General features: G+C 44.6%; 1 protein-coding gene across 6 annotated transcripts in view; it reads right to left on the bottom strand.

Moving 5' to 3' along the window:
• The window catches only part of LOC140720641 (NACHT, LRR and PYD domains-containing protein 3-like), a 50,361-nt gene extending 24,986 nt beyond the window's left edge, over positions 1–25,375 (bottom strand). Inside the window, exons 1-8 of one of the 6 annotated variants that reach the window (XM_073035475.1) lie at positions 25,227–25,375; positions 16,998–17,162; positions 16,329–16,448; positions 12,477–12,645; positions 9,369–9,460; positions 7,608–7,774; positions 4,807–4,978; positions 4,643–4,708 (exon numbers count right to left, since the gene is read on the bottom strand). In XM_073035475.1, coding sequence (XP_072891576.1) covers positions 4,643–4,708; positions 4,807–4,978; positions 7,608–7,774; positions 9,369–9,378 — 415 coding nt within the window. In that variant the 5' untranslated portion in view covers positions 9,379–9,460; positions 12,477–12,645; positions 16,329–16,448; positions 16,998–17,162; positions 25,227–25,375. Of the gene's footprint in view, positions 1–156; positions 881–4,642; positions 4,709–4,806; positions 4,979–7,607; positions 7,775–9,368; positions 9,461–10,545; positions 10,648–12,476; positions 12,646–16,328; positions 16,449–16,997; positions 17,167–25,226 lie in introns of those variants that run through there. The other 5 variants (XM_073035479.1, XM_073035477.1, XM_073035474.1 and 2 more) reach the window with 5 other exon arrangements.
• Positions 25,376–26,212: the final 837 nt, after the last annotated feature.

Raw genomic sequence — 26,212 nt, 5'->3', positions numbered from 1 at the left:
GAGCTCACGACTTATTTTCTTTAATAAAAAAAAAAACTCGTTAAAGACACTGTTTGGGTGAAATCGGGTGATCAGAGATTAGAGTGTCTGAAAATGGACGATGGCCCAGAAACATTTCTGACCTGATTCAGATTCGCTGTTAAAGGCTCCACTCACCCCTCTGTTGGTAGTTTGCAGATTCCCCGGTGTTCCAGCGAGCACCAAGTGCACACGTGATTCTGGAGAGGAGTGTGTTGTGTGGAGCGGGTGGTTTCACTGCTTTCACTGCTCAGCTTCTGCTGAACTGTGCAACCCTGCAGAGGGTAACAGTGGGGGGTGAGGGAGGCATTTACTTGCTCTACTGACTTTTACTTTTCTCACAATAGACCCCATGTTCTTGACACTCCTTTAGGATGAAGCTGTCAGTACTGAGCCACAGAAAAGGAACATAATTTCAGTTTCCTTTTCCAGGCTGAGCCAGTCACGATGTAACACACCCCGCACTGGTCTACAGTCTCTTATTCTCTGAGGAGCCGGTACATGAACTCAGGCAATTCCCCAGTGATGTGCGGAAGAGCAGGAAGCTGAAGAGGATGGCAGCGGTAATAGGGAACTCTAAAGTCAGGCGGGCAGGTCGGCGATTCTGTGGACACCGATGGTACTTTGCCTCTCAGGTGCCATTGTCCGAAATGTTTCTGGACGCGTCCACAATATCCTGAGAAGGGAGGTTGAGCAGCCAGAAGTCGTGACAAACATTGGTAACAACGACATAGGAAAAGCAAAGGGAGGAGGTCTGGAAAACCGAACACAGGGGGTTAGGAAAAAAGCTGAGGAGCAGGACCTCAAAAGTAGTGATCTCAGGATTGCTGCCTGTGCCACACGACAGTGGCCATAGGAAGAGAATGAGGTGGCAGAGAAATGTGTGGCAGAGCATTTGGAGCAGGGGGCAGAAATTCAGATTTCTGGATAATTGGGACCCCTTCCGTGGTAGGTAGGACCTGTACAAAAGGCACGGGTTGCACGTGAATCCGATGAGGACCAATATTCTTACGGACAGATTTACTGGAGCTGTTGGGAGTGTTTTGGCCGGGGGACTGGAACTAGGACGATGAGGACCAATATTCTTGCGGGCAGATTTACTGGAGCTGTTGGGAGTGTTTTGGCCGGGGGACTGGAACTAGGACGATGAGGACCAATATTCTTCCGGGCAGATTTACTGGAGCTGTTGGGAGTGTTTTGGCCGGGGGACTGGAACTAGGACGATGAGGACCAATATTCATCCGGGCAGATTTACTGGAGCTGTTGGGAGTGTTTTGGCCGGGGGACTGGAACTAGGACGATGAGGACCAATATTCTTCCGGGCAGATTTACTGGAGCTGTTGGGAGTGTTTTGGCCGGGGGACTGGAACTAGGACGATGAGGACCAATATTCTTGCCGGCAGATTTACTGGAGCTGTTGGGAGTGTTTTGGCCGGGGGACTGGAACTAGGACGATGAGGACCAATATTCTTCCGGGCAGATTTACTGGAGCTGTTGGGAGTGTTTTGGCCGGGGGACTGGAACTAGGACGATAAAGCTGTGGATGAACCAGCATTTTTACAAGTAGATGATGGGTTTAACATGAATGTAAGGAAGGACAAGCCAATGACTGGGTTCAAATACAGACAGAGCAAAGTGTTAAATTGTACCACATCCACAACATTCAAAAGGCCGCAGATGCAGGACTAAACGCATTGCACTTAAATGCACGCAACATTCAGAATAAGGTGGATGAACTTTTGGCGCAATTAGAGATTGGTCGTTATGATGTTGTGGGCATCACTGAGTTGTGGCTGAAAGAAGACCATAGCTGGGAGCTTAACGTTAAAAGATTTACGTCTTATGGAAAGGACAGGCAGGAAGGCATAGGCGTTGATGATGTGGCTGTGCTGGTTTGAGGTGGAATCACATCTGTAGAAAGAGATGACATAGGCTTAGAGAATGTTGAAGCTTTGTGGGTGGAGATAGGAAATTGTAAAAGTTAAAAAAAAAAGCTTTATAGGGACCCTATATTGGCCTGAAAATAGCAAATGTATGGGGTTGAGATTGCAAAGGGAGTTGGAAAAGGCGTGTGTTAAAGCTAATTACGCAGTTGTAATGAAGGACTTCAATGTGCACGGGGAATAAGAAAATCAAACAAACGTCAGCAGTCAGATCGCAAGAGAGGGAATTTATTGAATTCCCACGAGATAGTGTTTTAGAGCAGCTTGTGCTTGAGACGACTCGGTGAAAGGCTATCTTTGATTGGGTGTTGTGTAATATCCCTGATCCTATGAGGGAGCTTAATGTAAAAGAACCATTAAGAGGTAGTGATCATAATATGAGTGAATTCATAATACAGTTTGAGAGGGAGAAGCATAATTTACAGTATCAGTATCGCAATGGAATAAAGCGAATTACAGAGGCACGAGAGAGAAGCTTTCCCAGGTAGATTGGAGAAGAATACTAGCGGAGATGGTCGCAATGGAATAAAGCGAATTACAGAGGCACAAGAGAGAAGATTTCCCAGGTAGATTGGAGAAGGATACTAGCGGAGATGATCGCAATGGAATAAAGCGAATTACAGAGGCACGAGAGAGAAGATTTCCCAGGTAGATTGGAGAAGGATACTAGCGGAGATGATCGCAATGGAATAAAGCAAATTACAGAGGCACGCGAGAGAAGCTTTCCCAGGTAGATTGGAGAAGGATACTAGCGGAGATGGCTGAAGCTTCTGGGAATACGTCACAAGTTGCAGAATAGATACGGCCCACAGAGGAAGAAGTTCTCAAGTGACACGTGTAGGCAACCATGGTTGACAAAGGAAGTTAAAGATTGCATAAAAGCCGAGGAAAGGCCATGCAAGATAACAAAAGTGAGGGAAAGTTGGATGAATAGAAAACTTTTAAAATCCAACAAAAGGCAACTAAAAAAGCGATAAGAAGGGAAAAGATGAAATGTGAGGGCAGAAAAGCCAATAATATAAAGCAGGATAATAAACACTTTTTTCAGTTATATGAAGAGTAAAAGGGGGGTGAGAGTTGATACTGGAACACTGGAAAATGATGTTGGTGAGATAGTAATAGTGGACAAACAAATGTCAGAATAACTTAATGTGTACTTTGCATATATCTTCACTATGGAAGATACTCAGCGTGCAGTGGTCTGCGAGTGACAGGCAGTAGGAGTGAGTGCCATTGCTATTTCAAAAGAAAAAAATTCTTGGCATACTGAACGCTCTTAAGGTGCAAAGTCACCTGGGCCAGATGGACTACATCCCAGAGATCCGAGAGAGGTTGCTGAAGGGATGACCGATGGATTGGTCATGATCTTTGAAGAATCACTTGATTCGGGTATGGTCCCGGAGGACTGGAAGATTGCTATTGTCACTCTACTCTTTAAAAGGGGGAAAGGCAAAAGAAGGAAAATTATCGGCCAGATAGCTAAAACTCGGCGATTGGAAAGAGTTGGAGTCTTTAATTAAGGTTGAGGTTTCGAGGTACTTTGAGACTAATGACAAAATAAGTTAGCAATAGTTCTGTTAGATTTCACGGTGGATGTAAGAAGCAGGCTGGACAAAGGAGAGTCAGTGGATGCCATTTACTTGGATTTTCTGAAAGCATTTGATAAGGTGCCGCACACGAACCTGCTTAAGCAGATAAAAATCTATGATGTCACAGGAAAGATACTGGCACGTGATGCGGAATTGCTGACAGGCAGCAGGCAGCGAGCGGGAATAAAAGGGGCCTTTTTCTGATTGGCTGCCAGTGACTGGTGGTGCTCCGCAGGGATCAGTATTGGGACCGCAGCTTTTCAGATTGTTTGTCGATTATTTAGATGATGGAATAAATGTATACGTGGCAAAGTTTGCGGATGATACAAAGATAGGTGGAGAGGTAGGTACAGCGATTGCAACAGGACAGAGGCCGACGGGAATGTCTGTTTATCAAACTCATAGAGGCCTCTAGGTGCCGATCCCGAGACTGGGAAGGTGCCGGGTGTTGTGACAAATGCAAATTGCTTCCTGTCCTGCAGCCACAGCAACAAAAACCCGTCTCCCAGACTCTGACAGTCTCTAAACAGGCCTCTAAAGACACGTATTCAGACTCTCAGAGTGAAATAACAACAAAAACCTGTCTCCCAGACTCTGACAGTCTCTAAACAGGCCTCTAAAGAGACGTATTCAGACTCTCAGAGTGAAATAACAACAAAAACCTGTCTACCAGACTCTGACAGTCTCTAAACAGGCCTCTAAAGAGACGTATTCAGACTCTCAGAGTGAAATAACAACAAAAACCTGTCTCCCAGACTCTGACAGTCTCTAAACAGGCCTCTAAAGAGACGTATTCAGACTCTCAGAGTGAAATAACAACAAATACCTGTCTCCCAGACTCTGACAGTCTCTAAACAGGCCTCTAAAGACACGTATTCAGACTCTCATTGTGAAATAACAACAAAAACCTGTCTCCCAGACTCTGACAGTCTCTAAACAGGCCTCTACAGACAGGTATTCAGACTCTCAGTGTGAAATAACAACAAAAACCTGTCTCCCAGACTCTGACAGTCTCGAAACAGGCCTCTAAAGAGACGTATTCAGACTCTCAGAGTGAAATAAAGGCTTTGAGCTTTCCAGTCCATCACTTACCTTTCAGATGCGCGGGCACTTCAGATAAACCCCGCTCAGTGTCCATGTAGGTGAACTGGCCGTCACCTGTTCAAACAGATTAACCTGCATGAAGTCTGTTCTGTGTAATACTGTAAATTCATCAGTATTGACATCTGTAACACACAGTGTATTGTTCACCCTACCACGTTCCCGTATTTCATTCAATATTCTGCTCAGCTTCGGTAAATGGTGATGTAGTTTCACAAAGGATTCCCACATCACCCTTTGGGCCCCGGAGCCCTTCTCCATCACCAGATCCAGGAGGAGTTTGGAAGCGCCCGCTCGTTTTCCCTTCTCCGCGAGGTCAGTCACGCTCTGTAATGAACAATGGGGAATATATTGAGGAGCGGAGGGATGGGTTCAAATCTACCCTGAACATGGACTGACCCAGCACATTCTGCTCGTCACAGATCACTGACAGCAATTGTTCGTAGCAGGAAATTTAAAAGAAGTTAGCGTGGCCAGTGATGACTTTCTGAACGCCACAGATTGCGGGGTACTTATCCACTTGGCAAGGTTTAAAAGGAGCAGACATAGTGTGAGTGAGCCAGAGATAGGTAGGTTATTGAGGCTTTGTGTCAGAGAGGGTTCAGTGAGGAGAGGCGGAGGCTTGGGTCGATCTTGGGTAATATTTCCCTTCTCTGTTTCACTGTTAGAACAGTGGGAATGCCAGGCAGCATAGTGGGATGCTCTTCCTACAGGGTGCGGCAAGTCAGGGAGACCTCCAGTATCCCTGACAACTGCACCTTCGGGAATTTCATCCAGCTGCAGCTTCTTACAGACTCTGCTGAGGAATTGGAGCTGGAGCTGGATAAACCCGGGATCACTCGGGAGACTGAGAGGTTGACTGACAGACTTTACAGGGAGGGAGCTATACCCAAGGCGCAGAACACAGGAAACTGGGTGACTGCCAAGAGGGGGAAGGGAACAGGCAGCCACTACAGGAAACTCCTTGTAACAGGTATACGGATTTCTGTTTCGGGGTATGGTCTCGCAGAGGAAAGACACGGTGATTATGCCTCTGGCTCTGAGTTTGGCTTTGTGACTCAGAAGGGATGAGAATTGCTGATCTGCACACAGGGGGAGTTCAATGGTCAGGAGAACAGACTGGAGATTCTATTTATGAGAACAGGATTTTTGGATGGTGTCTTGCCAAGGTCAGTGATATCTCATATCGACTCTGAAACTTCCTTAAGGGCAGGATGAGCAGGTCTTGGTCCACGTTGGTACCAATGACAAGAGTAGGAAGTGTGATGAGATCCTGCAAAGTGATACAGATCCAAAATTTCTTGAAAGTGTTGTCGAAGGTAGATGACGTTGTAAAGCTTTTTGGACATGGGGCTTCATAAATCAAAATATTGAATACAGAAGTTGGGATATTATGTCGAAGTTGATGTTGCAGAGGCTAATTTGAAGCAATGTGTACATCTACCTCCCGGAATGATATCAATAAGATTGAACGAATGCAGAATAAAATACAGATTGTTACCAGGAGTTGAGGATCTGAGATATAGAGAAAGTGTGAATAGGTTAGGACATTATTCCATAGAGTGTAGGAGGACCAGGAGAGATGTGACAGAGGTATACACGTTTATAAAAGGTATAGAGAGAGTTAGTGCGAAAATGCATTTATTACTGAGGTTGGGTGGGGCTGGAATTAGAGATCATAGGGTAATGATGACAGGTGAAAGGCAATATGAGAGGGAACTTGTTCACTAAGAGGTTGCTGAAGAGCGCGGAATGTGCTGCCATCTTAATTAGTCGATGTACATTCGAGTTGATTATTTAAGATCAGTTTGGATAAGTTCATTCAATGGGGGAGTTATGGACGTCTCCAGTCCGGGTTCAGATCAATGGGACTAAGCAGATAATAGGTCGGTGTGGACGAGATGGGCAGAAGAGCCTGTTGCTGTACTGTTGGGTTTGATGACTATGACTAGGTGAAACTATGGCCGGGTCACTGTTGATTTTCGCCAGGGTAATCCCTGGTGAACCGCAGCAGCTTCACCCTTCACTGCCAGGCTCCACGAGGGGTCCAGTGCCAGCCAACAGCTGGAAACTGGCAGTGAGGAGCAGCCAGCAAACTCAGGACTATTGTGCACGTGTGACAGACCAAAGCCAACTGGTGGGAATGTTGAGTAAGAAGTATGGACTGAAATTGTCAGCTGCCTCACGTGGAATGTCGTGTTCAGTATGGTGTCTGGCTCTTCACTAATATTCATTCTGGGTGGCAATAGGTGAATGCACTCCAGTAGCACAAGGACCATTGGAAAGCTGTTTCCTTGTAATTCTATGTTAGCTGTAGATGTTTGGAATATTTTCAGTGGCACTAATGTTGCACTTCCCATGTTAACAGTAAATGCTGTGGTAATTACAAACTCAAATTGGAAGTCACAAGGAACAAAAGGTAACAGAAACATGAGGCATGTTGGGATATTGATCAAAATAAGGGCCAGCAGTTCAAATGAGAGACGATAGTCAATGTTGCCTGAGTTGAAAATAGGGTTGAAGGTAGACTGAGAATGAGCTGAGAAATATGTCCCTATATATTTGATTTGTGGGAAACCCGTGGGTCATGAGAAGAACACAGACTGGTGAATGGCCATTAAGGTCGAACATTGGGAAGATGATGTGATGTCAGACTGAGTGGTGTAAAGTGGTTCTCTGTCCACTTGCAATGTCCGTCAAGTATCACATCACTAAATTCACCAGTCAATCATTGCCTGTATCCTAATCTGTCTATAAATGAATGTGATCAGAAAACTGGAGAGAGGCTTGTATTGGTTAATAAAAGTTCAGGGTTTTCGCAGATGAAAACTCTTTTCTTGATGTTCACCACAAGCATTACAGGATTTTCACTGCCCAGAGGTGCCGTTACACCGGTTCTGTCGGTCTGTGATTGATTCAGTAGAATCTACACTCAGCCTATGTTCCAACCACTTACGTGATACTCTCGCTCATTGAAATGATGATCATGAGTTAACATGAAACCGACTCCCTCCACACCCTCCTCAATCGCCTGCTCCAGTCGCTCCATGTAGAATCTCGTCAACTGGAACAGTTGGTGTTCGTCACAATTTGTCAGGAAGGCGGAGATGGCGGAGTTCAGATCTGTAGTCGGTCATAGAACATAAAGTAGTAGAGTGTACCATGCGTATGCGGACACGATGCCAATTTAAACCAATCCCATCTTCAGGAACACGGTCAATATCCCTCCGTTCCCGGCCTACTCATGAGTTCAAACGCCTCCCAGACGCTGCTAGGTATCTGTTTCCAGTCCCTCCCTCGGCAGTTCATTCCAGACACCGATTACTCTCTGTGGAAAACATGCATCCTAAATCCCCTTTAAACTTTACCATCTAAACTTAACCTGTTACCTCAGGTTTTTGTGGTGAAACTCGTCTGCACCCTCTACAGACCCTCCATATCATTCTCGATTTGTGCACAATACTGAAATTGTCTCTTAACCAACGCGTATCCAGTTACAGTCTAACTTTAACAAATACCTCAACTCATCGTTAGCACACTACCAATTGTGTTGCCACCTTCAGGGAGCTATGCACATCCATCACAAGACCCGACAGTACATCAATCTTATTATCAGTCCTAACATCCACTGTGCACATTGCTCGCGAATTTGACCTCTCAAAATGCAACTTCTCACATTTGCCTGAATTATCTGTACTTGGTGACTCTCTGTTCCTATTTCTAACTGGATGCTGAACACTTTGACAACAGTCCCAAAGTTATTCAACTCCTCCAACTCTGTAAATCAACGAATAAGTCCACCCAGTATATCATATGATTAACCTATTTGATTCACACACACGACGCATGGCGAAACAGTGATCCTTGCGGACACGACTTTTCACAGACCTTCAGCCTGAACAACGCTCCTCTAGTGCTGACTCCATTTTATGTACCCAAGACAACTTTGAAATCAATTTACAGATTCTCAGCCCGAAACGTTGAAGGTTATTTTTTCTCTATAGGTGCTTCCTGACCTGCTGAGTTCCTCCAGCATTTTGTACGGTGCCCTCTCCACTTATTATTTTGTTTTACTTTAATCCTATTTGCCAAGGACATTTAATTGCTTCAGTAGCCCCCCCCCCCCCCGATTCCCTGTGTACAATTTCTCTTGTTCACTGTCTCCTGCACCCAGCCCATCCTCCCTCAATATAACGTTCTTTAACTCGGCCATGGGGAACAGACACCGGGAACTCCCCTCATCTCCATTGTGCAACAACCCGTTAATTTGGGGGAGAATTCACCATTGCCCTTCCAAACAGAAAACACCATCTGTTTCTCTCAATGGCTGTCGGAGGCATTTCCCACATCAGGGCGTACCAAATGCTGACGGAAATTCTATCTGTTCCCTCGACTGTTACATTACCCGCTGTTGTATTCCTGTCTGAGTGTTACCCACTCCCAGCTTATTCAGGGGCTCCTTCTCCTTTCTCTCAGGTGAAGATTTGCCTGGTGAGCGGAGTGATTCGACCATTCCCGTTGTTAGGTCCCTGCGCTGGAGCTGGTAAATTGTTCCAGTGCTCAAAGTCGCTTTACCAGGTGGAACAATGACCCCGTTTGATGGCACTTTCTTTCTGCCCCATTGTCGCCCAAGTTTATCCCTCTGAACTATTGATAATTTGACTACACGTGCACCATAAGGACAGAGTTTTAATGAGAAAGAGCTCAGTGAGCATACCTGTGTCCATTCTGAGTCTGACTGAAGTTGGTTGATTGTCGTCTTCTTGTCTGCCGTCTGGGTGGCAGAAAGCACCACCTGCTGGCAATGACCTGAATTACACAAATAAAGGAGTGAGTCAGTTACTCTGCCCTTCATAATTTAAACCATGTTTGTAAAGTCACTACTCACTCTCCTACATTCCAGGGAGCAAATGGAGATTGGAACAAAGACCTCCAACTGAACACAAAGTTCAAGAAGATAGCAAGGAAATATAAGGAAACTTTCTTAAAGGAGCGATGCACTGAAGCTGAAGAAGCCAACAGAATTGGAAAAAGAAACACAAGAGACCTTTTGCTGAATGTTAGGGAAATCAAAGGAACATTTCATGTAAAATGAGCGTAGGAAAAGACAAAGAAGGGAAAGACCTTTCAGAAGCAAAGGACATCAAATGGAGTTGGCAGGAACACACAGAAGAATTCCAGAAAGATCCAACAGCGAAGCCACCTGCAATCACTCCCTCATCGATCTAGAGCCAGGCATTCTGGAAAGTGAAGTCGAATGGGTGATAGAAAACATCGCCAATAATAAGGCTGCAGGATGTGATAGGAGTCCAGTTGAATTGTTTAAAACTCTAGAAGGTGATGCTGTAAATGTGTTGCATACAATTTTCCAGCAGATCTGGGGAAAAAATAGCAACAACAATGACCTTTAAGCTGGATTAAGATCTGTTTTTATCCCCATACCCAAGAAGGGAAATGTAAAGGATTGTTCAAATTACCGAACATTTTCATAAGCTAGAAAGGTAATTCTAAAGATCGAGCAAGCAATACTCCAGCAATATATGGAACCCGAACTGCCAGATGTACAAGCTGGTTTTAGAAGAGGCAGAGACACCAGAGAGCAAATTCCAAACCCATGCTGGATAATGGAGAAATCAAGAGACTTCCAGAAAAGTATTTATCTGTGTTTTATTTACTACTCTAAAGCCTTCAACAGTGTGGACCATAATAAACGACAGCAAATCCTTAAGGAAATGGGGATTCCTGGACATCTGCTCTGCTTTATGTGAAACTCAGATAATTTGACCACATCAAGAGAAGACAGTATTCCATGTTGGGTAAAATAGAAGGTAAAGGAAGGAGAGGACAACAGAGGTGACGATGGCTAGATAATACTATCAGTCAATGAGCCTGACCTTGTGGTATCTTGGATAGGCAGTTTCCAACAAGGCAGCTTGGTGTGCAGTAACGCTGTTTTATTTCACTGTATTCATCGGCTTTCATGTATGGTTGACTGACTATTGAATTTGAACATAAATTGGACAATGATTGTATCATAAACAATATACAATAATAAATACAATTGTTTTCAGTCAATATCAGACTTGTAAGTGTTGCATTTTGTCCCTCAGATAAATCGCTCATGCAGACAGGGAGCAACCATGTTCCAAGCATCTGACCCCAAAACACCCAGTGGGACAGACTGCTGGCCCGAGGTGGGTCTGTTTACTCCGTTGTTTAAAACCAGACACCTCAAACAAAAGGCAGCCACCGGTTCCCTCCAACCCATTGTGTCATATAGAAAGATCGTGAATTGTTCTCAAAATCACTCAACACCGCACTTGCAGGTTAACACTTTACCGGTGTCCACTACACATATACTGAAGCCTTCTTCAACCTCGCCACTTCAGAAGAGATAAACCCCCTGTTCTCCCACTTCAATCGTTGCCCTTACAGCTCTGCCAACTCCTTGGCGAGAAAGAGCAGCATTAAAAAAACGAGCTTGTTGGCTCATTCCCGGGAGTTTTGTTAGGAAACACATGGTGGGGTCTATGGAGGGAACCCCTTAATGATGAAACGCATATCCCCATTGGTTGGTATGCTAAATTGGCACTTGCTGTCACCAATGAGGGATAAGTGAATTTCACAGCGCTTCACGAGAGATCCCGGGCACGCGCAGCATTTTTAAATCGTCTCAACATCAGCCCGAGAGCGCGAGGGTGACGATGCTTCACGAGAGGGCGCACGTGGGCAGTGGGCGGGGCGGTGAGCTGTTGCGCGCGGTAGACTGTAGAGTAAGTAACAGGGAACGGGGAGCACGGCCCTCGGTCCCGCACCGTGCTGGCCAGGTCACCGCCCCGCCCAGTTTCTTTATAAAGAAACTGCGCTCTGAATGGAATCAAGGCTTTACTTTCACTGGTTAGTGAGCAGAAAGATTTGCTGACTCCCGCGATTAACACCGGCAAAACAATAGGAGGGTGAGAGGTGGAGTGAGGGGGAGGGGAAACTGTTGCTCCTTTTTCACTACATGATGCCCTGTCCACAGCCAATCCTTCCACAGTCTCTCTGAACATTGCATCTACCTTAATATCAACTCCTCCATCATCTTGCCCAACACCTGCTTCCTATCCCGATATGACTGACTATAAACCGACTTTGGAAGCTATAGCAGTGCTGGCCGCAAGGACATTTATTCAACTTAAGTACAGTTATAACCCATGCTTTGGCATAAGATCAAATGGGAACATTGCAAAATCTATTTCTGCTTAATCACAGATTCATAGGTTCTGAAAATTTATTAGTAGAGAAGTACTTGATGACGACAGGGTATGTAAATGTTTATTATTGGTTGGCATTTGCTAGTTAGGTCTGAATGAAATGTGGTGCTGGGACATTTGGCTTCAAGAGGGTTTGCTCTTAGCAGAGGCTTGCACGACGATATACTCGAGGACAAGTATATCATTGCAGCTTGCAATAGACAGAGGAGTCAATGACATGTTGCTGTAGTTCATGGTAATTCCACATTTCTGCAGCCACTACAGCAGGAAGCACTGCGGCGTCTTATAAAGGGAGGAAATAGTCAACGCATTTTGAGATTATTGCGACCAAACACCGCCAAGCAAGGAAGCAGCAGAGCCGATAAGAGATGAAATGGGCAAAAAATGTGAGGGAATGTGCGTGGCTTCACTGAGCTGGGATGCTGACAGCAATGAGTAAATCTGGAGTGATTGCAACTGGCGTAACTGGCACTTCTTCAGTTATTCAGTCCCATGCCAGTTATTTCCCACCTTCCTTGGTACAGAAACTTAATGTCCAAAGGACCAGTGTTAGAGTAAATGAGACTCACCAAACTCTCTCCTGACTAAATCAATGGGAACTCCGAGTCAGATGGGTTCTCTGCAGCTGATGCTCTCAGTCCTCGGGCTGGTTCACTTGTTGTTGTTCCCTTGCTTTCAGTCGTGGTTTGCTTCCCGTTGTGGACTTTTCTTCCAATAAATCTCTCGCCGCAGGTCTAACTTTAACCAGAGAGATGTTGGAACACGTTAACAATACAAAGGAGAACCGAGCATTAAACTGAAATCTAAATCTTGAACGCATAAATAATGATCCGAGTGAAGAAATCTGGAACTGTCCCTCACACTTTACAAAACCTGAGATGCGATACAAAGGAACACACACAATAGTGGAGGAACACATCAGGCCAGGCAGCAACTGTATGTCGAATCGACTCTCTTCCATAGATGCTGCCTGGCCTGATGAGTTCCTCCAGCATTTTGTATGCGTTGCTTGAATTTCAAGAAACTGGTGATTTTCTCTTGGTCGTGATGGGATACAAAGAAGTCATTGGCTCAGTCATGGTATAAGACACAAGTCATAATACATAGGGTTAGAATTAGGTGATTCGGTCATTCTAGTCCGCTCCATAATCAATCATAGACGATTATTTTTCCAAACCGTATTTTTGCTTCCCTGCTATAATACTCGACCTATTTAGCAATGCAAAACATAAATGTACCCAACGATCGCCTCCACCACTTTCTGTGCCATCAAATTCCACAGATCAATCAACATCTGGCAAAAGTAATTTCTCCCCTCTCAATTTACAGTGGAGTTTCTTTTTATCCTGAGGCTGCACTCTCTGATCAATGACTCTCTGTCTAATCGAGACGTCCTCTCCTTTCCTATTATGTCCAGGCTTGTTGGTATTCAGTTAGTGTAAATAATCACCCCCAACGCCGTTCCCCCCCCCCCCCCCCCCCCAACCACCATCCCTCTGAATTCCACTGGGCACAGGCCAGGGCCATCAAATGCTCCTCATGCATGAAGTTTATTATCCACCAGCTTTATCTTAGGAACCTTGTTAGCAACAGCTGTACTGATCATATCTCCAGGAATAACAGGACAATTGATACCAGGATAGTGCACTGGGGAAAAGCTCTGATTTCTTCACTGTTCTACTATCACAAAACGGGAGCTGGTGCCCTGAGCCATTTCCAGCAGATTTAACGTGTTCCGTGGTGAGTGTAATGACGAGAAAGTGGAATTAAAGAATCGCTCAGCAAATAAGGAACTGCCGTGGGGAGAGGAGCAAAGTTAACAATTCGGTTTCCCGACCTTTCGTCAGAATGGATTCAAACAAAATCCATTTTTTAGTGGAATTCTTGGGTTGTTCTCCTTGGAGCGGTGTGGTCTGGGGGGAGATCTGATAGAGGTTTATAAGATTATGAAAGATATTGATAGAATAGACAGGGAGTATCTTTTTGCACAGACACAGGACTGTTAGCTCATCCAGTCCGTGCCAAGTTCGGTGTGGTCCCATCCCCCTGCACACAGACTATAGCCCTCCATACCTTCTCATCCATGGATCTCCCTAAACATCTGTTAAGTACTACAATTGAACCTTTATCTCTCACTTCTGCTGGGAGCTGTTTCCGCATTCGCACCACCCTCTGTGAAGTAGTTAGCCCTCCGATTACCCTTAAATATTTCACATTTTGCCCTAAATCCGTGACATCACCCAACCTGAGGGGCAAAAGCGTACTTGCATTCACCCTATTTATACCATCATACTTTTGTATATCTCTAGCAGGGGTGAACAACTTGGGTTCCATGGACCCCTCAGTTGATTGTAGGGACAAATAGCATAAAAAAGTTGAAACCCTGCTAGGATGTCCCTTCATTCTCCTGTATTCGAGGGAATCAAGTTTGATAATTTTTTACTGAAATACCAGCAACGTCCGTGTAATTTTTCCGGCACTCTTTCACGCTTATTGGTATCTTTCCTCCAAGTAGATGACGAGAACTGAACACAATTCTGCATATTTGGATTCACGGTGTCTTTTACCACTTTGGTATTAATATCCCAACCCCTCTTCCCAATAGCCTGCGTGAGTTATAAATGTCAATATATGCCCAAAGCTCTCTTTAGGACTCTGAAGCTACCTGCAAGTAATTGTGGATCTGTATTCCCATGTCAATTTGTTTTGTCACATACCACAGCCCCTAACAGTCACTGTGTAAGTCAAATCCTGGTTTGTCCTGCCAACGTGCAACACCCCACACTTATCAATATTAAATGCCATCTGATAGTTTGCAGCCCAGTTCCCAGCTACACACATCTCCAATTCCCATGAGACTTTTAGTACTTTCTAAGTACTCACTTTTAGTACATTCTAAGAGAATATATTAAAAAGCTACAAATGAAATAAACACTCAACAGATAAAGATCATGTGTGGAAAGATAATTGTTCAGGTCAGTGTTGGAATGGCTTTGAACAATTTCTGATTTGTTTTCAGGCCTCCAGCATCTTGAGTGTTTCTTTAATTTCCAGATGCTCACAGACAGGCGACTGTGAGTGGGAATTTCCAAACTTGGTGAGAATACCGGTGAGTGAGAAACAAACCCTCAGACGTAAGGAACCGCGCACGTGACGTCAGATGGCCAAGTAGCCTAACTCTGCTCCAATGTTTTATGGTTTTATGTGGGCGCACCAGAGTGACGTCACGTGGGGGTGAGGCAAGATAGTGGAGGTTTTAATGATTTCAGGAGGAGAACGAAGGTACTTAACGGGTTCCATCACTGAATCCGATGCTGTGTGAAGTAAAGTCCCTTGCCAGGTGCCCTGCTCTGCCATGTTGTCCGTAGAGTAGGAGTTTCTCTTGAGTTGGGTCACAAAACTCAGAATGTTTCTGAAGAACAGTTTCCAGGGTGATCTGATCAGTCAGTGCTGTGTCTCGTTGTTTAGTATTTTCATAAACAACAGTTTTACTACTGTAAACCGGAATTGCCAGTGGGGAAACACAGATTAGTATTAGTTAACAGAAGACCTCTCGTCCCTGCAGTCCTTGTCTCCCGGCAATCTAAACACCCCGACAGTGAACGAATCATTCAGACAACTGATCGCTGACAGGGATTATATCTCTTGGTCGTTAAAGTTCGCCCAGAGTCGGTTGGATGTTGATGTGATGTTTGGAGGATGTCACAGAGAATGAACCGACACCTGAACACTCTCTGCTGTCCCTCTGAAGTCTTGCCACAGGTGGCGCTGCGGGGACCTCCTGCAGATCAGAGCACAGTGCCGAACCCAGCGGATGCCGGTGGTTCTCCTGCTCGGGCGGCGGTGAGTGAGGGGCTGATCTTAGGTTTATGTAATTCGAAGGTCGGTTGAAGTGGGTAAGGGCTGGGACAGAGCTAGGCATCTGGGGGGTCCGGGGTCTCCTGTTTTTAATTTCATTTTATTTTTGCGCCCGAGCCGGGAATGTATGATCAGTTAGTTATGACACCCAAGCTGAGAGGGTGGATGTTGGTGAAGGGGATCTGTCCACATGTGCGATAGTGGGGTGAACGATGGAAACGATGTGGGCCTATCGGCGGGGTGGAAGGAGATTGGGGTCAATAGACAATAAATGCAGTTGGCCATTCGGCCCTTCTATCCAGCACCACCATTCACTAGATCATAGCTGATCTTACACAATCAGTACACCGTTCCTGCCATCTCCCCATATCCCTTGACCCCACTCTCTATAAGAGCTCTATTTAACTCTCTCTTGAAGGCATTCAGAGACTTGGCCTCCACTGCCTTCTGGGGCAGAGCATTCCACATATCCACCACTCTCTGGGTGAAAAAGTTTTTCCGCATCTCAGTTCTAAATGGCTTACCCCTTATTCTTAAACTGTGGCCTCTAGTTCTGTACTCACCCATCAGCGGGAACATGCTTCATGTGGGTTAGCGTGGGTCGTGTGGGTTAGCGAACACAGCTTGACCGGGGATGATGGGTGCCGGGTCAAATCAAGTTGTAAACAACGGAGGATCTTTCCCTTTGGATCAGACAGGATATGTGTTCTTTCAGGAAGCAACAAATCTTTTGTATTAGTTACTGTCTAATCTTGCTGTTAACAATGAGTTTGTTACAGAGCCCCAGAGTCTGGAAACAGATGATTGGTAAGAAGCAGAGGGTGACGGTGACGGGCTGTTTCTTAACTCGAGTCCAGTGCTTAGTGACATTCAATAATTGGGTTGAGAATTTAAAGGGTATAGGTAGTAAGTTTGCAGCAAGTAAATCCAAGCAGTTACATTTTTTGAAAGATAGTAAGTATAAACAAATCCCTCTGATTCCCTCTCCCCACTCAGAACTGACCAAAAACAACTTCAGAAAATGCAAGACCTTGAAATGAGGTAAAGTGAGTGGCTTTAAAGAGCTGTGCTGCTGACAGCACATTACGACACCTAGAGTGATTGTAACGGGGTCTGACAGAGGCATAACTGGTACTTCTGAGCAAATACAGTCTCACTCCAACTGTTTCCTACACTCCTTTGTACAGGTATGTAATGTCTAAAGGACCAGTGTTTGAGTAAATGAGACTCACCAAACTTTCTCCCAACTGAATAAATGTGAACTCTGAGTCAGAAGGGTTCTCTCTGGTCGGTGCTCTCAGTCCTCGGGCTGGTTCACTTGTTGCTGTTCCCTCGTTTTCAGCCGTGGTTTGCTTCCAGTTGTGGGTTTTTCTTCCAATAAACCTCTCACCGCCGGTCTAACTTCAACCAGACAGATAATAAAGCACATTACCAATACAAAGGAGAGCAAAATATATCCGCTTAACAAAGTTTAAATGTTGAAGACAAATATAACGATCTCAATGAACAAATCTGAAATTGTCCCTTGCACTTCACAAAGCCTGATATGGAACACGAAGGACACATCGTTCAGTTATGGTCAGACACAAGGTGTAGGAGGAGAATTAGATGATTTGGTCCAACGAGTCTGCTCCACTATTAAACCATGTTTTGTTCCACCACCATATTCCTGCCTTCATCCTTTAACTCTGAAGCTACTGATCAATCAAGAACATATTTAAATCTGCCATAAATATATGCAAATCGCAGCCTCAGCCACACTCTGCGGCAACAATTTCCACACAGCAGCCATCCTTTGGCTGAAGAGATTTTTCTCATCTCAATATTTAGGGAAGTGTCTTGACTCTGAGACTGTGCTCTCAGATTGCAGACTCTCCATGACCACTGTATCGAGGCGTTTCAACAGTCAGTAGGTTTACTTCACCTCCCCACACCACTCCCACCGTCTGAACTCCACTGAGCACGTCCAGACTCATCAAATGCTCCTCATACATAAAGCCGATCATTCCTCAGATTATTCATGTGAACCTTTTTAGCAACAATTGCACTGAACACATTCCCAGGAATAACAGGCAAATTGGTACCAGGATAACTTAGTGGGAAAAGTTGTGGTTTCTTTACAGTTCTCCTATCACAGAATGAGCCATTTCCATTCCCAGGTTAAATCAGGCCCATTTCAGGAAATTTAAACCATTCCTGGGTGAATGTAATAAAAACAAAACTGGAATTACCAGAAACACTCAGCAGGTAAGGAACAGCTGTGGGGAGAGGAACAAATTTGACGATTCAGGTTCACACATTTCGTTAGAATTACTTCAAACATTTTAAGTTTTTACCGCAGACATCCATCATTAAAATCCGTTAGATTTCCACTGCCTGACAGACAGGTGACAGTGAGGGGGAATTTCCATACATGGTTTGAAGACTGAACCCCCAGACCAGAAATACTCGTTCAACACCTCATAAACCTGGGCAGGTTGATCCTCGGGTTCATTTTACTTGGATCTAAAATGATGATATCCCATGACCCAACCTCATAGGGTCACACGGCTGAACCTGTCACTTACCGACGCCAGAAGCCTCGCACATCGTCCTCACATCTCACAGCAAGTGGTGTATTCTGGGATACACCCACAACTAATGTCCAAATACTCGAGACTTCTGATTCATTTGGAAGGAGGAATAGCGTGTCCCATCTGTATAAGTACTGACCTTGGCCAAATCCCAAATACTGAGAGCTCCATAGGCCGTAGTTTCCAAAGATTACAGCCCAAACAGCAACTCTCCCAGGGATCCTTGCTCCGGTAATATGATGTAGTGTTTCAGCCAATCAGAGTTCAAAAACACTCCATCAACCTATGGCAGAAGGGGAACCTGATGGTCATCTGACTGGACCAATGATCGGGCTGGAAAACCTGGCTCTGAGTCACCAGTTACGGGCATACATTTCACACTGTCTTCAGCCGCTAAACTGAACTCAATTTATCATTAACTTATTGTTAAATGAGGTCTTGCCCAGCACAATTGGCCATCATATTTCCTGTAGGATAACAGGAATAAAATGCTTTTGATACAAAATTGAAATAGTATTACTGGAAACTTGTTTCATCAGATAGGATGTGTGGAAACAGAAACTGTGGAAGACGCAGTATCCGAACTGGGACTGTCCAAGATGCTGCCCGGTCTGCTGAATGTTTCCAGCTTTTTCGCTTTTTTACTTTAAATGATGCACAACTATTAACTGACTGCAAGACGTTTGTGATGGCCTGAACAAAGCTGCACAAAAGTAATGCCCACATTCATTAGTTTTGTCTGTATTCCAACACAGGAATAATACAGTCCATACTGTCAATGTTCACACCATTTTCCTCACCCCACTATCAGTCTGTTACATCTGCTCCCGAGGCCGCTGTCACTCACTGAGGTACCGTGACCAGAGAGTGATAAAATTGAGAACCTCTCCCTGCAAGTCACATGGGTTGTTACCCTGGCAACAGAGAAAGTGGCTCTCCAAAAAAGACCAAAAAAAAAGAAATAACAGACTCACTTTGAATGCTGTCAAGATTAACACTTGGCCATTATGTAACGTTGAAACTAAAAACATGTAATTATTGATGCGATACAGACTGGCCAGAAATTGACAAGAATTTTGAGATATATCATTGAGGTGAGGGGATACAGACTGGACAGAGGTTGATCTGTCGATGGTTGAACAAGAGTCGACTGTACTTCCTTAGAAGGTTGGCGTCATTCAATGTCTGTAGTGAGATGCTGAAGATGTTCTATAGGTCAGTTATGGAGAGCGCCCTCTTCTTTGTGGTGGCGTGTTGGGGAGGAAGCATTAAGAAGAGGGACGCCTCACGTCTTAATAAGCTGGTAAGGAAGGCGGGCTCGGTCGTGGGCAAAGTACTGGAGAGTTTAACATCGGTAGCTGAGCGAAGGGCGCTGAGTAGGCTACGGTCAATTATGGAAAACTCTGAACATCCTCTACATAGCACCATCCAGAGACAGAGAAGCAGTTTCAGCGACAGGTTACTATCGATGCAATGCTCCTCAGACAGGATGAAGAGGTCAATACTCCCCAATGCCATTAGGCTTTACAATTCAACCGCCAGGACTTAAGAACTTTTTTTTTTAAAGCTATTATTAATGCTTTTTGAGTTAGTGATTTAGATGCATATCATATTTTTACTGAGTTAAGTATTGTATGTAATTAGTTTTGATACAACAAGTGTATGGGACATTGGAAAAAAAGGTTGAATTTCCCCATGGGGATGAATAAAGTATCTATCTATCTATCTATCTATATATATCATTGAGGTGAGGGGATACAGACTGGACAGAGGTTGAACAAGATGGTTGATATATATCATTGAGGTGATCGGATACAGACTGGACAGAGGTTGAACAAGATGGTTGATATATATCATTGAGGTGGTGGGATACAGGCTGGACAGAGGTTGAACAAGATGGTTGATATATATCATTGAGGTGGTGGGATACAGACTGGACAGAGATTGAACAAGATGGTTGATATATATCATTGAGGTGAGGGGATACAGACTGGACAGAGGTTGAACAAGATGGTTGATATATATCATTGAGGTGATCGGATACAGACTGGACAGAGGTTGAACAAGATGGTTGATATATATCATTGAGGTGAGGGGATACAGGCCGGACAGAGTTTAAACAAGATGGTTGATATATATCATTGAGGTGGTGGGATACAGGCTGGACAGAGGTTGAACAAGATGGTTGGTATATATCATTGAGCTGGTGGGATAAAGACTGGACAGAGATTGAACAAGATGGTTGATATATATCATTGAGGTGAGGGGATACAGACTGGACAGAGATTGAACAAGATGGTTGATATATATCATTGAGGTGAGGGGATACAGACTGGACAGAGGTTGAACAAGATGGTTGATATATATCATTGAGGTGATCGGATACAGACTGGACAGAGGTTGAACAAGATGGTTGATATATATCATTGAGGTGAGGGGATACAGGCCGGACAGAGTTTAAACAAGATGGTTGATATATATCATTGAGGTGGTGGGATACAGGCTGGACAGAGGTTGAACAAGATGGTTGGTATATATCATTGAGCTGGTGGGATAAAGACTGGACAGAGATTGAACAAGATGGTTGATATATATCATTGAGGTGAGGGGATACAGACTGGACAGAGGTTGAACAAGATGGTTGATATATATCATTGAGGTGATCGGATACAGACTGGACAGAGGTTGAACAAGGTGGTTGATATATATCATTGAGAAGGTGGGATACAGGCCGGACAGAGTTTAAACAAGATGGTTGATATATATCATTGAGGTGGTGGGATACAGGCTGAACAGAGGTTGAACAAGATGGTTGGTATATATCATTGAGGTGGTGGGATAAAGACAGGACAGAGATTGAACAAGATGGTTGATATATATCATTGAGGTGAGGGGATACAGACTGGACAGAGGTTGAACAAGATGGTTGATATATATCATTGAGGTGATCGGATACAGACTGGACAGAGGTTGAACAAGATGGTTGATATATATCATTGAGGTGGTGGGATACAGGCTGGACAGAGGTTGAACAAGATGGTTGATATATATCATTGAGGTGGTGGGATACAGACTGGACAGAGATTGAACAACATGGTTGATATATATCATTGAGGTGAGGGGATACAGGCCGGACAGAGTTTAAACAAGATGGTTGATATATATCATTGAGGTGGTGGGATACAGGCTGGACAGAGGTTGAACAAGATGGTTGGTATATATCATTGAGCTGGTGGGATAAAGACTGGACAGAGATTGAACAAGATGGTTGATATATATCATTGAGGTGAGGGGATACAGACTGGACAGAGGTTGAACAAGATGGTTGATATATATCATTGAGGTGATCGGATACAGACTGGACAGAGGTTGAACAAGGTGGTTGATATATATCATTGAGAAGGTGGGATACAGGCCGGACAGAGTTTAAACAAGATGGTTGATATATATCATTGAGGTGGTGGGATACAGGCTGGACAGAGGTTGAACAAGATGGTTGGTATATATCATTGAGCTGGTGGGATAAAGACTGGACAGAGATTGAACAAGATGGTTGATATATATCATTGAGGTGAGGGGATACAGACTGGACAGAGGTTGAACAAGATGGTTGATATATATCATTGAGGTGATCGGATACAGACTGGACAGAGGTTGAACAAGGTGGTTGATATATATCATTGAGAAGGTGGGATACAGGCCGGACAGAGTTTAAACAAGATGGTTGATATATATCATTGAGGTGGTGGGATACAGGCTGAACAGAGGTTGAACAAGATGGTTGGTATATATCATTGAGGTGGTGGGATTAAGACAGGACAGAGATTGTACAAGATGGTTGATATATATCATTGAGGTGAGGGGATACAGACTGGACAGAGATTGAACAAGATGGTTGATATATATCATTGAGGTGATCGGATACAGACTGGACAGAGGTTGAACAAGATGGTTGATATATATCATTGAGGTGGTGGGATACAGGCTGGACAGAGGTTGAACAAGATGGTTGATATATATCATTGAGGTGGTGGGATACAGACTGGACAGAGATTGAACAACATGGTTGATATATATCATTGAGGTGAGGGGATACAGACTGGACAAAGGTTGAACAAGATGGTTGATATATATCATTGAGGTGATCGGATACAGACTGGACAGAGGTTGAACAAGATGGTTGATATATATCATTGAGGTGAGGGGATACAGGCCGGACAGAGTTTAAACAAGATGGTTGATATATATCATTGAGGTGGTGGGATACAGGCTGGACAGAGGGTGAACAAGATGGTTGGTATATATCATTGAGGTGGTGGGATAAAGACTGGACAGAGATTGAACAAGATGGTTGATATATATCATTGAGGTGAGGGGATACAGACTGGACAGAGGTTGAACAAGATGGTTGATATATATCATTGAGGTGATCGGATACAGACTGGACAGAGGTTGAACAAGATGGTTGATATATATCATTGAGAAGGTGGGATACAGGCCGGACAGAGTTTAAACAAGATGGTTGATATATATCATTGAGGTGGTGGGATACAGGCTGGACAGAGGTTGAACAAGATGGTTGGTATATATCATTGAGGTGGTGGGATAAAGACTGGACAGAGATTGAACAAGATGGTTGATATATATCATTGAGGTGAGGGGATACAGACTGGACAGAGGTTGAACAAGATGGTTGATATATATCATTGAGGAGATGGGATACAGACTGGACAGAGGTTGAACTAGATGATTGATATATATCATTGAGGTGGTGGGATACAGACTGGACAGAGATTGAACAACATGGTAACATGGTTGATATATATCATTGAGGTGAGGGGATACAGACTGGACAAAGGTTGAACAAGATGGTTGATATATATCATTGAGGTGAGGGGATACAGGCCGGACAGAGTTTAAACAAGATGCGTGGGGAATAAGCAGATGGAACCAGATGGAAAAAGGGATCATCATTAGTTTTCTCTTCATTCCAACACAGGAATTATTCTGTACACACGGTCAATGCTCACAACTTCCTCCCCACCCCTTTATCAGTCTATTACATCTGCTCCTGATGCTACTAACTCTCACTGAGCAACGGTGACCAGAGAGCGATCAAAATGTTTACCGCTCCTTGCCGGTCACATGGGATGTTATCCTGGCAATGCAGAAAGCGGCCCTCCGAAAATGACCGAAAAATGTAAACAATGGAGTCAATTTCAAACGCACTGAGTCTCGTTATGACAAGATTAACAGGATTCAATAATACATGTACTTGTTAAAAATAAGTCTGTGAACCTTGGTTTTCAATAATTGGTGTGACCCCCCACTACCCCGTATAGCAATAACTTTAGCCAAATGCTTCCGATCACTGTAGATATTCCTGCACATCGGCTCGGAAGAAGTTTAGGCCATTCCGCCTGACAAAACTGTTTCAGCTCTGGGATGTTGGTGGTAATCCTTGCCTGAACTGCTGCTGCAGGCCATTCCACAACATTCCCATGGGATTAACGATAGGACCTTGATTCGACCATTCCAAAAAAGCGAAATTTTCTTTTGAAATCACTCTCCTATCGATTTACTCTTGTCTTTCAGATAATTGTCTTGTTGGATTATCCAACTTCAATTAAACTTCAGGTGACGGACTGCTACCCTGACATTGTCCTGTAAAGTGACTTAATATAAAATTAACTCAACTGCTATTTTATAACGTTGAAACTGAAATTCTAATGTTTGCCTTTACCTTACCTCAAGGGTGTCAAACTCATTTTAGGTCACGGGCCGGATTGAGCAAAATGCAGCTTCATGCGGGCCGGATCAGTCGGAAGCGTGCGAACGCAGCTTTCGTTGCCTCCGTTTTTTCAGCCTGCTCTCATGTGTCTCAGTCTCTGCTATAACTACAAAGTGTTTCACTTTACAAATTCCGTTTCTTATGAAGAAGACTGCCGAATAAACACTAAAAACCCTGAAAACCTGGTACCTGAATAAACTCAGCATTAGCCATATCATACGCCATAGGCGCTTCGATTACTGGGGCCAGCTTTAATAGTAATTAGATATTATCTCGCGGGCCAAAGATAATTCCACCGCGGGATAATATCCAGTCTGATGTACCGAGTTTCCAGCACTATTGCTGGAAACTCGGTACATCAGACTGGATCTATGGAAAGAGAAACTGTGGGAGACTCAGTATCAGAACTGACGCTGCCCGATCTGCTGAACGGTTCCAGCATTTTCTCTTTTGACTTTAAATGATGCACAACTATTGACTGATTACAAGATGTTTGTGACGGCCTGAACAAAGTTGCACAAATTTAAGTCCCACATTCATCAGTTTTCTCTTCATTCCAACACAGGGTTAATACAGTCGATACAGTGAATGCTCACAACATCCTCCCCACCCCACTATCAGTCTGTTCCATCTGCTCCCGAGGCCGCTAACTCTCAATGAGAGGAAGTGACCAGAGAGCGATAAAAATGTGCACCACTTCCTGCAGATCCTGGCTGTTCCTGGCAACAGGGAAACTGCCTCTCCAAACATGACCAAAACAGGAAATATCAGACTCAACTTTAAACACTGAGAGTCTCCGTCTGACAAAGATTAACACAGCGGCCATTTGGTAACTTTGAAACTAAAATTGTAGTGACTGTCTTTATCCTTCCTCATTCTGCATTAAATAAATCCTCTGGTAGTTCCAGGTAACAAACACCGATTTCAGAAGTAACTCCGTGAGACAAAATACTTCACAAAATATCTTCGGAGTGAAGATCTCACAACCCGGACCGACCTCGATGGGTTTTGTCCAGGAAGCGGGGTGAGACCGCGAGTTCGGGGAAGTTACCGGGACTCACTGCCCAGCATCGCTCGGGACCGGACTCAGTACTCACCGCATGGATCTTTTCGGTCTCGCTCCGCTGAGAATAATCCGACCCACCGGCTCCCCGCCCGAGGGGGGCGAGGACCCTCTCCCGATCCGGATCCCGCCGACAATCCACCGCTCCAGACCCGCTTCAGCAAAGACAAAGAATCACCGCCCGTCCCGGGAATGTGAGCATGCGCAGTGTGCATGTTACGTCATCACGGAGGGGCGGGGCCTCGGAGACAAACCCGCAGATGCCGCCAATCCGCGGTAAAACAGGATCACGTGACGGTGGAGGGTCTCGCACGTGACCCGGTGACTGTTCCTCGCCCCTCACAGGCTGCTCGACCCATCGGCCTCATTTCCCACATTATTTTGCATTCACAGCTCTCCCATCTCAGACACGTTTCTGCCCGATCCTCATTTCCTCGATCATGGAATTAGATAGATAGATAGATAGATAGATAGATAGATAGATAGATAGATAGATAGATAGATAGATAGATAGATAGATAGATAGATACTTTATTCATCCCCATGGGGAAATTCAACCTTTTTTCCAATTTCCATCTTCTGCAGCCCCGTGTTGCTCCAAATACTCCCCTCCCACCCCTGTCACTATTTCCACCTTCCCACCTCCTCCCTCACCTGGATCCACCTCTCAGTCCCCAGCTCTTGTCCCATCCCCACCCCTCACCTCATTTCTCTGACTATTTCCCGTCCACTCTCAGTCCAGAGGGAGGGTCTCGGCCTGAAATGTTGACGGTCCATTCTCCTCCACAGATGCTGCCCGACCCACTGAGTTCCTCCGGCAGTTTGTCCTTTGGTCTGTATAACCCGTGTTAGTGTGGGGAGCGGGATTTTACACCATATTCCAGGTACAATCTCAACAAAGCACAAATAATTGTCACTTTGCCCGGACCATTGTCCCCGCTTGCAGGGCAACAGTCTGCCGGTGTTTGCCCCCAATGTGGTGAATCTCTCTGCTCGCCACCACCGTGGGCTCAGACATTT

This window comes from Hemitrygon akajei, unplaced genomic scaffold, assembly GCF_048418815.1.
Source record: "Hemitrygon akajei unplaced genomic scaffold, sHemAka1.3 Scf000045, whole genome shotgun sequence".
Taxonomy (NCBI): Eukaryota; Metazoa; Chordata; class Chondrichthyes; order Myliobatiformes; family Dasyatidae; genus Hemitrygon; species Hemitrygon akajei.
The sequence above is the reverse complement of the archived record's forward strand: the minus strand, read 5'-3'. Positions and strand labels throughout refer to the sequence as shown.